Here is a 12442-nt window from a genome sequence, read left to right on the forward strand (position 1 = left end):
ACAACTTGGGAAAGGCTTTGAAGCAGCCACAAAAAACTTTCCAGAGCACTCTCATTTTCAGTATCTGAATAATAATTAATATACTAAATATATTAGCATATAACTTTTCAACAATTTGTGTTGGCTCAGAGAAAATTTATTTGTAAGCCAGTGCCTTTTCTAACATAAATTTGCCTGGTTGTCTCATACCAGGTCAAGCTAGTGGTCTATCTAGCACTGTGCTGTCTATTCTGCCTAGCAACACCTCTCTAGGATCTCAGATAGAGTTCTTCCCAATTAGGGAACGGACTTGGGATCTTGCATAAATTATGGGATATAATAGTTACTTATGACTTCTCCTATACATATAGTAGATGTTTTAATCAGAACAATTCTTAATAGGAAAAAAATAGAGTGTCCTTGGCATGAATGGAAACAAATTTTTGCATAAAGCAACCTGCCATAGAAGTGAATAACATGAAACCTGTTGGTTTACATGGCTTATGCATTTTTTTTCTGATTGTCTCATTTTTTAAATTGGTATCACATTTTAAGTAAACCAAAATAATATAGTGGGTTATATCAAAATCAATAGTTTTACTTGTTTTCACAGAACCATTAAGAGTTTTGGTCATGGACAACCAGTGTGTCCTGGTTATTCAGAGGACCCTGACTTAAGTGACCGTAATCTTGATCCAGGACAGACTTAAATATCTACATATTTAAGCCTATTCTGTATAGCTGGTGTCAAATGTCACCATCTCCAAGAGATACTTTTTTAAGGTGTCTATTCATGTATAAATACAATTTATTACTATATCTAAATTCTAAATTATACCACAAAGTACTAATCTATATATTTATATCAGCAACCTTTTCCACTGCATGTACATCACCAATATGAATCATTATGCATTAATGCTTTTCAATACATTTAACAGTAAAAAAATGTGACATATAGGCTATTTTTACTAACATAATTAGAATTGATTAATAGCAGTTATAACTCCATATTGTATGTAGAAAATAGCCAGAAAAAGGCAAATCCACCTGACACTAACATCAAGCAATAATATTTTCAGCAAACTAGATTGCACTCTATAATTTAGCTTTTTTTAATCAATAGGCTTCCCTCATATCATCAAAGTGTTCAGAATATCAAAATTAGGGGACCGGAAATCGTGATCCTATCTGCTCACTCATCCATACTGGATAATGAGAATATAAAAGGGGGCAATAAAAGGCAGATGAGAGGAAAATGGGCACAGGACGTGGCCCAACTTCTTTGAGGCATCCTGCATGCACTATCACCAGCTATATGGGAAGCGCTGCATGATCTCAATTCCTGCTATTGATCTCAATTCCTGCTATTAATGAATTCATGATCAGAATGATTTTTAATAGTTCAAAGGTTCTGTAGCACACTGCAGCTCCAAATGCCTTAGATGCCCATGCCCACCTTTCTTAGGCCCTGTAATTTTCCAAAGACAAAATTCATGGGGCTACAATGATAACAGGTTCTGCTCCTCTAGCCCAGATGCCTAAAGTAAAATAGCTCATAACTGAAATTAGTTGTAAAATAAAAACCAAAATGTACATTGACTGCCATACAGAAATATACACAAACTATAGGCCTAGATTCCAGATTCAGTCTGTTCCAACTTTACTGAAAATTCATTTCCTATGTAATTTTTGAACACCTCAAAAAAAACAATGTAAAGCACATATGTTATTCCACTATTCAAAACCAAATCCAAGCAATACATAGAAAATTAAACATTATTTCAGCAAGATAACAATGGTATTTGTTATTTTTATTAAAAATGTTGATAGTAGCATAGAAGCTTAAATTAAACTAAAATGTATTTTAATCTTAAACAATTTGTACTATACTGGTTGCCTGAGGATTTTCTCTCTAGAATTTCACAAACCTGTAAGTGGAAAACTCTGCCTTTTCCATTTCATCTTTCAAATGCAGACTATTTCAAAAGAAAGAAATTATTTCCAGAGTTGGTCTGGAGTCAGGCAACACCAACATTGAATGAGTGGATAATTAAATAAACTTACCACTTTTATAACATAGGGTGCATCACTGGTAACTGATTCAGATGAATTAACATCAGCTGTTGAAATATAAGTAGTTTTTATCAATAGGATTGAAAACTGTCTTAATATCTCAGTAGCAATTTTTACATAACCAACAAATATTGAATAACTGGATGAAAGCCAAATACAAGTTCATGAGTATATGTAAGAATATTTTATGGTGGAGCCTTATGTATTCTTTGCACAAGTCCACCTCCATATCACAAATACCCCAACAATAATACAGAGTGATAAATTTTGCATTTAATATTTCAATTTTGCATGTAAATGATCAACATTGCATTCCATTTTTAAAAACTGTAAGAACTAACTTGCCAAACCTGACCACAGTCAATCAAGCACAGTATTCTGCTTCAAGAGCAACCAGCCTGGTACCTCTGAAAAACTTCCAAGGAAAGCCAATTTAAATGTTCCATCAGTGGAACATTCAGTGATATTGGTGGGTGAGCTGAAGCAACAAAGCCCTTCCTAAAGATCAAGAGGATAAGCACCAAGTCCTAATAGGAACATGGCAGCAACATCTATAACAGAGATTTATAATTAGCAGTCAGCCCATAGTCACCTTGCCCCCCGAATCTTATTTGTTTGTTTGTTGCAGCAGACAACAAAGGATGAGGGGGAACTCGTTCTGTTAGAAGAGTCCATCCTACTGACAGCATCACTGGATAAAATACCAACAAAAAGTATTGTGCCACAAACAAAGGCCCAGCATACATAGAACAGCCTCTCTTGTAAGGGGAGCATGAAGGTAATGAAGAAAATCAGGATAAGCCGTAGAATCAGGAACACCCTGAACTGCTTTCTATTCAGTCCACCAGAAGCTGTCACCAACCCTGCACTCCTCTCATCAACCTACCAATCAGCTGAATGGCAAAATCCAAAGAACACTATTAGGGGGAACCCGTTCTGTTAGAAGAGTCCATCCTACTGACAGCATCACTGGATAAAATACCAACAAAAAGTATTGTGCCACAAACAAAGGCCCAGCATACATAGAACAGCCTCTCTTGTAAGGGGAGCATGAAGGTAATGAAGAAAATCAGGATAAGCAGTAGAATCAGGAACACCCTGAACTGCTTTCTATTCAGTCCACCAGAAGCTGTCACCAACCCTGCACTCCTCTCATCAACCTACCAATCAGCTGAATGGCAAAATCCAAAGAACACTATTAGGCCTGTGGCCATCATTTCCACAGCATGTTAACCATGCAGTCTACCGCAACTGCTTGTCAATTGCTGACTAGAGCTGTAGAACCTTGAGGAGTGCTATACAACAGCATAGCAAGCTTCCTACAAATATAATTGTTGAATGGGAAAAAGATAAAGTCTTATCCCCCTTCCTTCTCAAGGTCACTGCTTCTGTATTGCTACAGGAAGCAAAGAAGCTGCGATCTGTAGACTAAATGCTGAGAAAGAAAGAGATGAGGTTCTTCTCCCAGCAACCCTATTAGCTGAGTATGTTCAAACAACAAAATACTTCTTCTCTAGGAAATTATATCCATTTACTATTCACATGGCTTACGCATATGTGTTAAGAATATACATTCTAAAATAAATATATACTGCTTCCTACATTTTAGCAATCTTGGCAATATTCTTCTTACCAAGATACAGACAGCCAAAACCACCTTTGCCTATAACTGGACCAAGCTTCCATTTTTTCTTTAAAAGGTCAGTAAAAACTTCTCCAGGAGGAAATTCTTCTGCAAGTTTCCGTTTTCTTGGACCTTTTTTTCCTGCTGACTTTTTGATATTAGGCATGTTCACTAAAGAAAATTTAAAAAACAAAGTAATTAGTAATAGGATAAATGACTTATTTTTAGATCTATAAGGTCTCTATTGCCTTTTTCCATTTGTCAACATACCCTGTTCTACAAAACATAAGGACTAAAATTAGCACCAAAAAAGTTCTGATCCTAGAACTCTGATGATTTTCAGTACCGAATTCTTCTTCTGGGACAAAATTGATCAAAATACAAACAGTATTATTTTACTTCCTATATGAAGTGCAATAAAGGCTTTGCAGTTTGAAAATAACATATATTCTTACTAATCTCTCTTACCGTAATCATTCATATTCTGGCAAGTAATTACATTTCTGTAAAAGTTAAAAGAGGGGCATGTCCACAGGACCATTACTAAGACGGAGAACTTGTAGCCTTCAATATTAGCTATTCTGGCTACAGCTACTGAGAATTGTAATTCAGCCATACCTAGAGGACCACAGACCACAGATTACCTACCTTGGTATAAGCTATATCACAAAAGTAGTGTTTACTTTCTCTTTTTTCAATGTCTAAAAAAAAAGAAAATCTCACAAATTATACTCTTCTTTTACAACAACTTTTCTTTATTTTGATGTGCCTTTCAATTGAGGCATTTCTCATACAAAGGAGAAATTAGCAAAAACTGTCTTCCCTCATCATTGCTTCCACTTTGCCATTTTTTAGTTGAATCTTTTAAGCTGAGAGTCAGTGATGAGTTTTACCCCTACTATTGCCATTAACATGCAATACCAACTCTTCCAAAGTATGGCTGACAGTCTCAGTTCAATCATATACAATCAGGCAGGCAGATGAGCTTTGCTTTCCAGAATTCATAATGTTTCATACTAGCATTTCTGATAAGTATGAAAAGCAAATTACTCATCATAAATAGCAAGACTTCCTAATATTTGGCAGAATCATTCATCATTCAAAAAGATCAAGTTTTTTTTCTGTTCTAATATTATTCATTGCAATAGTAACCATTCTTACTACTAAAAGAGGGGCTGTGCAACACAGAGGCCTCTTAATGTTGAATTGGTACTTCCACCATCTCTCACCATTAGTTATATTAAATAGGTTGATGAGAGCAAGAATTCAACAACATCTGAAGGGTGCAAACATACATTGCTCAGACTTCATTTTCTCGGCAGAGCCATTTTTTTTTGTCATATCACATTATGTTAAACATTTGCCATTCCGTGCTTCTTTGTGTAACTTTCAACTTCTGTACTGCTTTTGCATTTAATGCCCAAGTTTCACAACTGTATGTCAGCACAGACAGTATACACCAATTAAACAATTTCCTCAGAAATGCAATGGGCTAACCATATTGCACAATGAACAGATCAAAGCAGGACACAACAATCCTTGATTGGATATCAATTGGCATTAAAAAGAAAACCATAAAACACCCAAAGAAATGCTGGAGAAATGATGCAATGCAATTTGAAGGTGTTAACTGTTAAAACCTGTGGTGCACAGGTGAAATTGGAAAGTAGATGAAGAGTCCTTCCTGCAGTGAATTGATTTGGGCTGATGAAGATGATACATTGCCCCAAAAATGTAAGAATTTGTAATAATAATTATAGTCTTAATACAATTTGTTGAATTTATAAGCTGCCTGACTCAGCAACTATGGATGGTTTACAAATTGTTAAAAACATTTAAAACAAGGAACAATACAAAAACACAAAACAACACAAAGCAAAAGAGCAGAGATAGCAGAGGAAACAGACCTTGATGGTAATAAGGAAAAGAAAGGGGCATCAATTGTCCTTATCAAAGGCCTGGGCAAAAAGCCAGATCTTAAGAGCCTTTCGAAATACCAATAAGGTGGGAGCTGTTCAAATCTTGGGAGGAACCTCATTCCAGAGGGCAGGTGCTACTACAGAGAAGGCGCGCTTCTGGGGTCCCAATAGGTGGTATTGATTAATCGATGAAACCCAGAGTGCACCAAGCCTGCCAAATCAAACTGACCTTATCCTTTAGCTAGATAAAGATCTCAACACTGCTTTGAAACTGTTCAACAAAAAGGGAGTATATAACGAACTACATACTCTATTCACTTATTGGTATCTTAAAACAGAAATACCCTACTGTCATAGGATAGTATCACTTAGATGAGATGACATTAACTTGATTCATAAACACTGTAAACCTATTAATGCTTGCTTAGGAGAGTTAACAAAGAAAAAGCAGAAAAGATAGGTGGAACTCCATCTTTCTCCATTAGGTACATAGTCCCTCTTTCCTATGCACATGTCTACATATTTAGGGTGTTATTTTGCTTACCTGAAAATTAACATAATAATGACACTAGGTTACTCATTCTCTTGTGTCTAGAAAAGGTATGCTTCACAGAATTTAAAAAATATATAGGCATCAATAAGTAAAGGTTTTGTATAGCTGGCTAATTGAGTCCTCTTTAGCATCTTTCATGGGTAGAATCCATATAGAAAAAGATAATTGTAGCCCAGACAAATGGCTGTCCAATCTTCTTCACTGATGGAGCACCTACAATTTCAGGTGGCAGGTTGTTCCACTGCTTAACAGCTCTCACAGTCAGGAAATTCCTCCTTATTTCAAATTTGGATGTCTCTCTGTTAGCTTCCACCTTGGCTTAGCATCAGGCGCTATGGAAATAACCCACACCTTCTTCCCTGTGACATCCCTTCAAGTACTGGAAGACCAGCAGATAGCAGTCCACCATGTCTTCTCTTAGCTTTCTCTTCTTTTGCTTGTCTTTTTAAAACAATTCCTATGTTGTTTTAACCACAATATTTAAGCCACCTACAGTTATCTTGAGGTGGCATAAAATAAACCACACTACTGATCCTGTCCCCAACTTCTTGCAGTACCCAAACTACAAGGTTCAACATGATTTTAGTAAAATGATAATAAAAATGGTGTTTCTATAAAACATTCAAGACAGCTTTCATAATTAACTGATATATTTTAATGCTGTATGGGATAATTAATATAATACAAATAGGAAAGAAAAGTCACAGCAGCTTCAAATAAATTCTATGGGCCACTTTATATCACTTGAAAATATCTCTAAAAAGCACATTTTATGTAAACAGGGAAAAATCAGCAATGCAGTAGACATACAGACTTTTTTTGGTGGGGGGATGTTTCAGGACCTAGTTCAGCTTTCACCAATCCTGTATCTTCCAGACACTACCTACAATTCCCTGCATATGTGATAGGAGATATCAGTAGAGCCCTGGTTGTTAGACAGATGGTTCTTAAGATAAATGTTAAGACCCTGAACAGCATGAGGCAGGCTTAAGAGTAAACAAACTTTAGCACCTTTAATAGTTGAATATCACTAGAGAGAGATATTTGGCATTTCTCATACCAAGAAACACTTCTGATCATCATCATTGGTAATAACTAAACTAACAATTATTTAGCTGGTCCATAATAGGGTTATGAGCTTCATTGCTGTTGCCATTATTATTTTTTCTTCTCTCCCACTTTCTTTACAGCTTTTTCCTATTAAATGTTTCCAACCACACTGTTTCTACAGAATGCCCCAATTATTTATGTCCTTCTTCATTTGATGGTTCTCTAATACATCACAAACTGTTACTTATTTCAGCTCCCTTCTGGCAAACAGGCTTGAAAAGAAAAGGACTGCATACCTGAAAATATCAAGATACCTCACTGAACAGAGGACATACCACCTCCCCACCTAAAAAAGGAGGAAAAGTTGGCTTCACTTTTACTTCAGCCAACCTACAGTCAGTCTCTCTGCACCGACCTAAGAATTCTAGCCATCACTGTTGGAAACTAATGGCAGAGTTTGTCACTAACTTCAGGTGGGATTCCCCCCACAACCAGCCCATGCACCCTTGTACTGTAACCCTACTCACATTGATGCCTTTAGCTTCCCCCAAAATGTTTCATGTTGCCCTTTGCATCAAAAGGCTGCCCACCTTGCTTTATTTTAATAAGGGATCACCATTTACAAAACTGGAGAAAACAAAAATGTTTGTGGCAGTTTTTCCCAATCTGGGATCTTCCAACTGTTATACTACCACCTAGCAAAGCTGAGCTAGGGGTCGTGCGAGCTGCACCCAGTTAGGACTAGATCGACTATCAGCCCGCCCAACGAAGTACAGCCAGTAGAAGGATGCGACGAAAGACGCACCAGATCGCGAAAAAACTAACCTATAGCTATTTCAATTATATTGCTAACTCACTATTTTCACACCGACATCCACAGCTAAGGAGGGAAGAAAGGAAACACGCAAGATTCTTCTGTGGCCAACGCCTCCTAAAAAGGGCTCCCAAGCAGCAAGAGGGGCTGTAGGAGGAAAGGGAAAGTAGTAAGATCCGCCTAGGGGGCAAAGAAAATGGGGCACGGCGGGAGCGCATTGCTTGGCCTCCCTAGCTCTCATCCTAGGGGGGAAAGCGATGCAATTCTCGCCCCTCAGAGCCGCAGCGAGAGAGCGCGCTTCAGGGCCATACCTCGTCAGCCAAGCGGACTCTGGTAAAAGAGGTCACACCAGGTCAGAGCTTGAACGCGGCCACCACCAAAACTGAGGTCTTCGCTTCTCACCGGAAATAGGAGAGCGGAAGTTCGGAGTTGCCGCGCAGAGAAAGCTTCCGCTTTCCTATCGGAGCCCGGCGCTGTAATTTTCAAGGCGGAGGGCGGGCTCCGCCGGAGCGCGCCAAAAAGTGGGCGTGGCTTCAGCTTGGCAGCGGGAGCCGTAAGTTCGGCTCCGCTGAGCGCGGGAGCGGCGTCCCGCGTGGCTGGCGAGGAAGAGGTTTTAGGCGCGTCTCTGGAGTTGCCGCCGGCGCGCTCGACCCGAAAGGCTCGGCTTTTAGATAAAACAAGCCGGCTCCTGGGTTTGTTCCAGTGCAAGCTCGAGTGATAACTTCACACTGATTTCATACGTTTATTTCCGTTGTATAGCTTCATCTTACTTTCAGCCCGCGAATTAACTGATTCTTGTTCCTTGGCGTAGTCAGATGTAAATCCCATTATTTTCAGAAGAGTTTGTTCCTGGCAATTTAAACTCTGTTCCTCCATTTTCGCTCTGTATTGCCGCGACCTTAGTTCCCCTTCTTTTTAAATCTGGTGTGTGAACAACGTAACAATAAGCGAAATAAAATGATACTTTACACTAATTAATGAATTCGTTATACCTGGAAGCGTCGTGTACCAATCATTTTCTATTAACGCCAGATTTTTATTAACTGTTCAGAAAAATTGACAGGTGAATTACCCCTGTATTTTTCTTGGTGTTTTAAAGTGGGTTTATTTACTTGTATTCTTAGATTGCATTGTATTTACCTTATTGTTCTGCCCCAGGAATACAGTTTTTTGGTGGGAAGACAGGATGTAGGTTTAACAGTTAAATTATTTTTTTTGAAAATTGCATAGGGTGTTTTTTTTTCAGGATGTAGAACTGAAATATGTTGTCTTTTAACAACCATGATTATGATTGTACTAGGTGAGTCTTGTTAGCGTGTAATATTAGATGTTTCTTTTTTACAAAATATTTTGGGTTAATACTAAATAAGTAATAGGAAGCAATCAATTATCAAGTAACTAAGTTCAGCTCTATCATCTTAAAAAATAAATTCCCTCTTAATTTAATGGGGCTTATTCATAGATGCACAATAGAGTTGCAATCTTATTTTTGAAGTCAACATAGTTTGCAACAAATTTAGCTTTCCTAAATACAGACTCCTATTAAGGAAAAAGTTCCAATGGGCATAGTGGGCCTTTTTTGTAAGTAAATATGCTTAGAAGACATGCTTTTTGCTATCAGCTGGCTAAATATACGCTTCAGGATACTGCATCTTCAAAATATCTAGTGCTAAGATGAGAGTTGTTATGAACTTTCAGTTACATTTCACAGTAAAGTGATATGTCAATGCACAAGATACTGCTTTAGTGTCATCCAGCAAAGCTGGTCCTGAATTAGTTTACTGAAAAACAATTTTAAAAATCCTGCTGTTGCAATACCCCATTTCTGCAATTTATATCAAAAGGTGCCTACATGTAATTTCTATAAGACCCTAACAAATGTTTATATTTAAACTTGAAGATATCCTCTAAATAGCCTTGGTGCAAAAACTATGAAAAAATCTCCAGAGCTAAGGAGCTTCTGTGTGTGGAGGCAAGATTAAGTAGGAAAATTATTTTATGTGCATCTCTCTCCAATATGAAACCAGCAAGGTACAGTAGACAGAGGTTTAAAATACTGTATTATGGATATTAGCTTGGACATTTGTACTGTTAATTTTATAATTTTGTCTTTGTACTTTCATGCTGTCCAGAGTCCTTTGGGATCAGGGCTGGTTATAAATACTGTTAACAAATAAGTGAAATAAATGTGGCTTAGCATAATATAGGAAACCAGATGCCGTGGCTGCATTTGCACAACACTCTTGATCTGGCTAAAATGGAATTGAGTAGTTTCTAGTTCAATATGTTGTAGGAAACCTAATCTTAGTCTTACTATATTGTATAAACCATGCCATCACATTGAGCTGTAATATGATTTGCTTATAGAGTATAGCGTATTATGTAAACACAGCACTTCTAATTTTATGGATAGACACCATCTTTTAATCACCTGAGGCTGAAGACACACAGAAACAAAACAGCTAAGTTGTTTACAGAAGGGGCCATGAGTAACTCTGGGTGAAGAGCGTTCCACAATGTGGAGACTACCATGGAGAAAGCTTGCTGCCTTAGTCCAGTCCCCATATACTCTCTCAGGGATGAGAATGGTCCTTGGTTTACTGAGTAGCCAAGGAAATGAAGCACTTAGAGCAGTGTTGTCCAAACTTGGCCACTTTAAGATGAGTGGACTTCAACTCCCAGAATTCCCCAGCCAGCATGGGAGTTGAAGTCCACTCATCTTAAAGTGGCCAAGTTTGGACAACACTGACTTAGAGTGATGGCGGCAGAATGTCTTCCTCAAGAAACACAGAGAAAAGCCTTTCTGTTGCTGCCCCCTTCTTTGGAACAGCATTCTATCTGAGATTAGATTCATTCCCACCCTGTTTGTTTTTCTGAAAGTCATTGAAACCTGGGTTTTCCAGAGAGACTTGGGAATATACTAGTGATGAGGGGAAAGTCTTTTGGTATGGGTTTGTATGTTGTGGTTGTTTCTTAGTGTACTGTTGTATTACTGCTATTACATTTTATAACGGTACCTGGGATGGACCATTATAATTGGTTCTCCACCCTTTCAGAGGTCCAGGTTATTCATTATCTGCAATTTGATGAGGGAGTGAACTGACCATGGCAAAAGAATGATCATAATGTCCTTCATTTTCAGGTCCTTTGCTTCTGCTCTGAAGTAAAGACCAGATCTTCCCACATGAGTTGAGACACTATTACTTATTATAAGCCCATCGTTGCTTTGGGAGCCGTAAACACACAAGCTACACTGGATCCCTCCTCCATGGCAAGGAGGTTGAAACCACTGAAAACTAGAAGTCTTGGGAACTCAAATACTAGCCCTGAATTGAGAATCAGGACTCATGGAGGCCTGTTAGGAGGCAGCTAGGCAGCAGCCATAGCTTGTCTGAACAGCCCTGTTTCATGCACAAATACACATATCCAATTATCTCCTGTGCAGTACTCTCTACAACTGCTAAAGTCTCATGCACCATCATAACAATCTCTTCTCCCCAGCCTTGGTGTTACAGGAACTGAAACCCAGCTAAGCATATTTCTGATAAGGCTACATCCCCATTGCTGCCCACCCAGTTCTCAGTAAGACATTCCAGGTCTCCACATTCTTTCATCACTATTTCACGGATGCCAATAAGCTATGGTTTATTGAATTAAGCACAGTTGGGTAGGTTGTTCAACATAGTAAACTGTAAGTCACAATGCCTGAATTCCTACAACAGAAAAACATACTAGGTACAAAATTCCAATAAAATTAGTTCACACCTTAACAAATCCAGTAAAGCCAATATTTACAACTTAAATCAACAAAAATATCCATATCTATTTAAAGAAATACTTTATGATATTGTAGAGTGCATGTGCAATCATAATTAATATAAAATAAATGCAATCTGAAAACTACCAAAATTAATGATACAGTGGTAGATAAAATAACCAAACCCTGCACTAACCTCCTCATTAAATAAAAAGATCTTGAAACACCTTTTAAAGGCCATCAAACCTTCACAGAGGTGAGGAGGGAGCTGATTCCACATCACAGGGCCAGTTCCCTAAAAGCCCAGAGCTGGAGACCCCAATCCTGGAATCAGAAACAGAAGAGTCTGTGCAGAAGAATATGTAGGAAGCAATAAGGACAGACACTGGAGGTGTTACAACCAGAGGGCAATAAATATAACGACCAGTAGCTTAAACTGGGAGCCATTAAAGAGTCCTGGGAAGTAACAAAACAGGAGAATAATGTTGAAGGTCCAGAACAACCCTATTCTAGATTAGAGTCGGGTAATGAAGAAAGGAATCAGCAACATCTGCCGGAAAACTACCGATAAAGCCACATACCTTATTCAAGTTGAAGTGATGAGAAGACATCCAAGACAAAATTCTAATAAGACATTCCTTCACAGTTGACCATGCATTATCATAAGGAC

General features: G+C 38.1%; 1 protein-coding gene across 2 annotated transcripts in view; it reads right to left on the bottom strand.

Moving 5' to 3' along the window:
• VRK1 (VRK serine/threonine kinase 1) overlaps positions 1–8484 on the bottom strand; it is a 29952-nt gene extending 21468 nt beyond the window's left edge. The window contains exons 1-3 of one of the 2 annotated variants that reach the window (XM_007423419.4): positions 8327–8484; positions 3689–3850; positions 2047–2102 (exon numbers count right to left, since the gene is read on the bottom strand). In XM_007423419.4, the coding sequence (XP_007423481.1) occupies positions 2047–2102; positions 3689–3845 (213 nt within the window). In that variant the 5' untranslated portion in view covers positions 3846–3850; positions 8327–8484. Of the gene's footprint in view, positions 1–2046; positions 2103–3688; positions 3851–8058; positions 8231–8326 lie in introns of those variants that run through there. The other variant, XM_088149868.1, reaches the window with a different exon arrangement.
• Positions 8485–12442: the final 3958 nt, after the last annotated feature.

The sequence above is a fragment of the Python bivittatus genome, unplaced genomic scaffold, assembly GCF_059951505.1.
Source record: "Python bivittatus isolate LINGU-HERP-01145 unplaced genomic scaffold, Pbiv_v1 ctg000580_np1212, whole genome shotgun sequence".
Lineage (NCBI taxonomy): Eukaryota > Metazoa > Chordata > Lepidosauria > Squamata > Pythonidae > Python > Python bivittatus.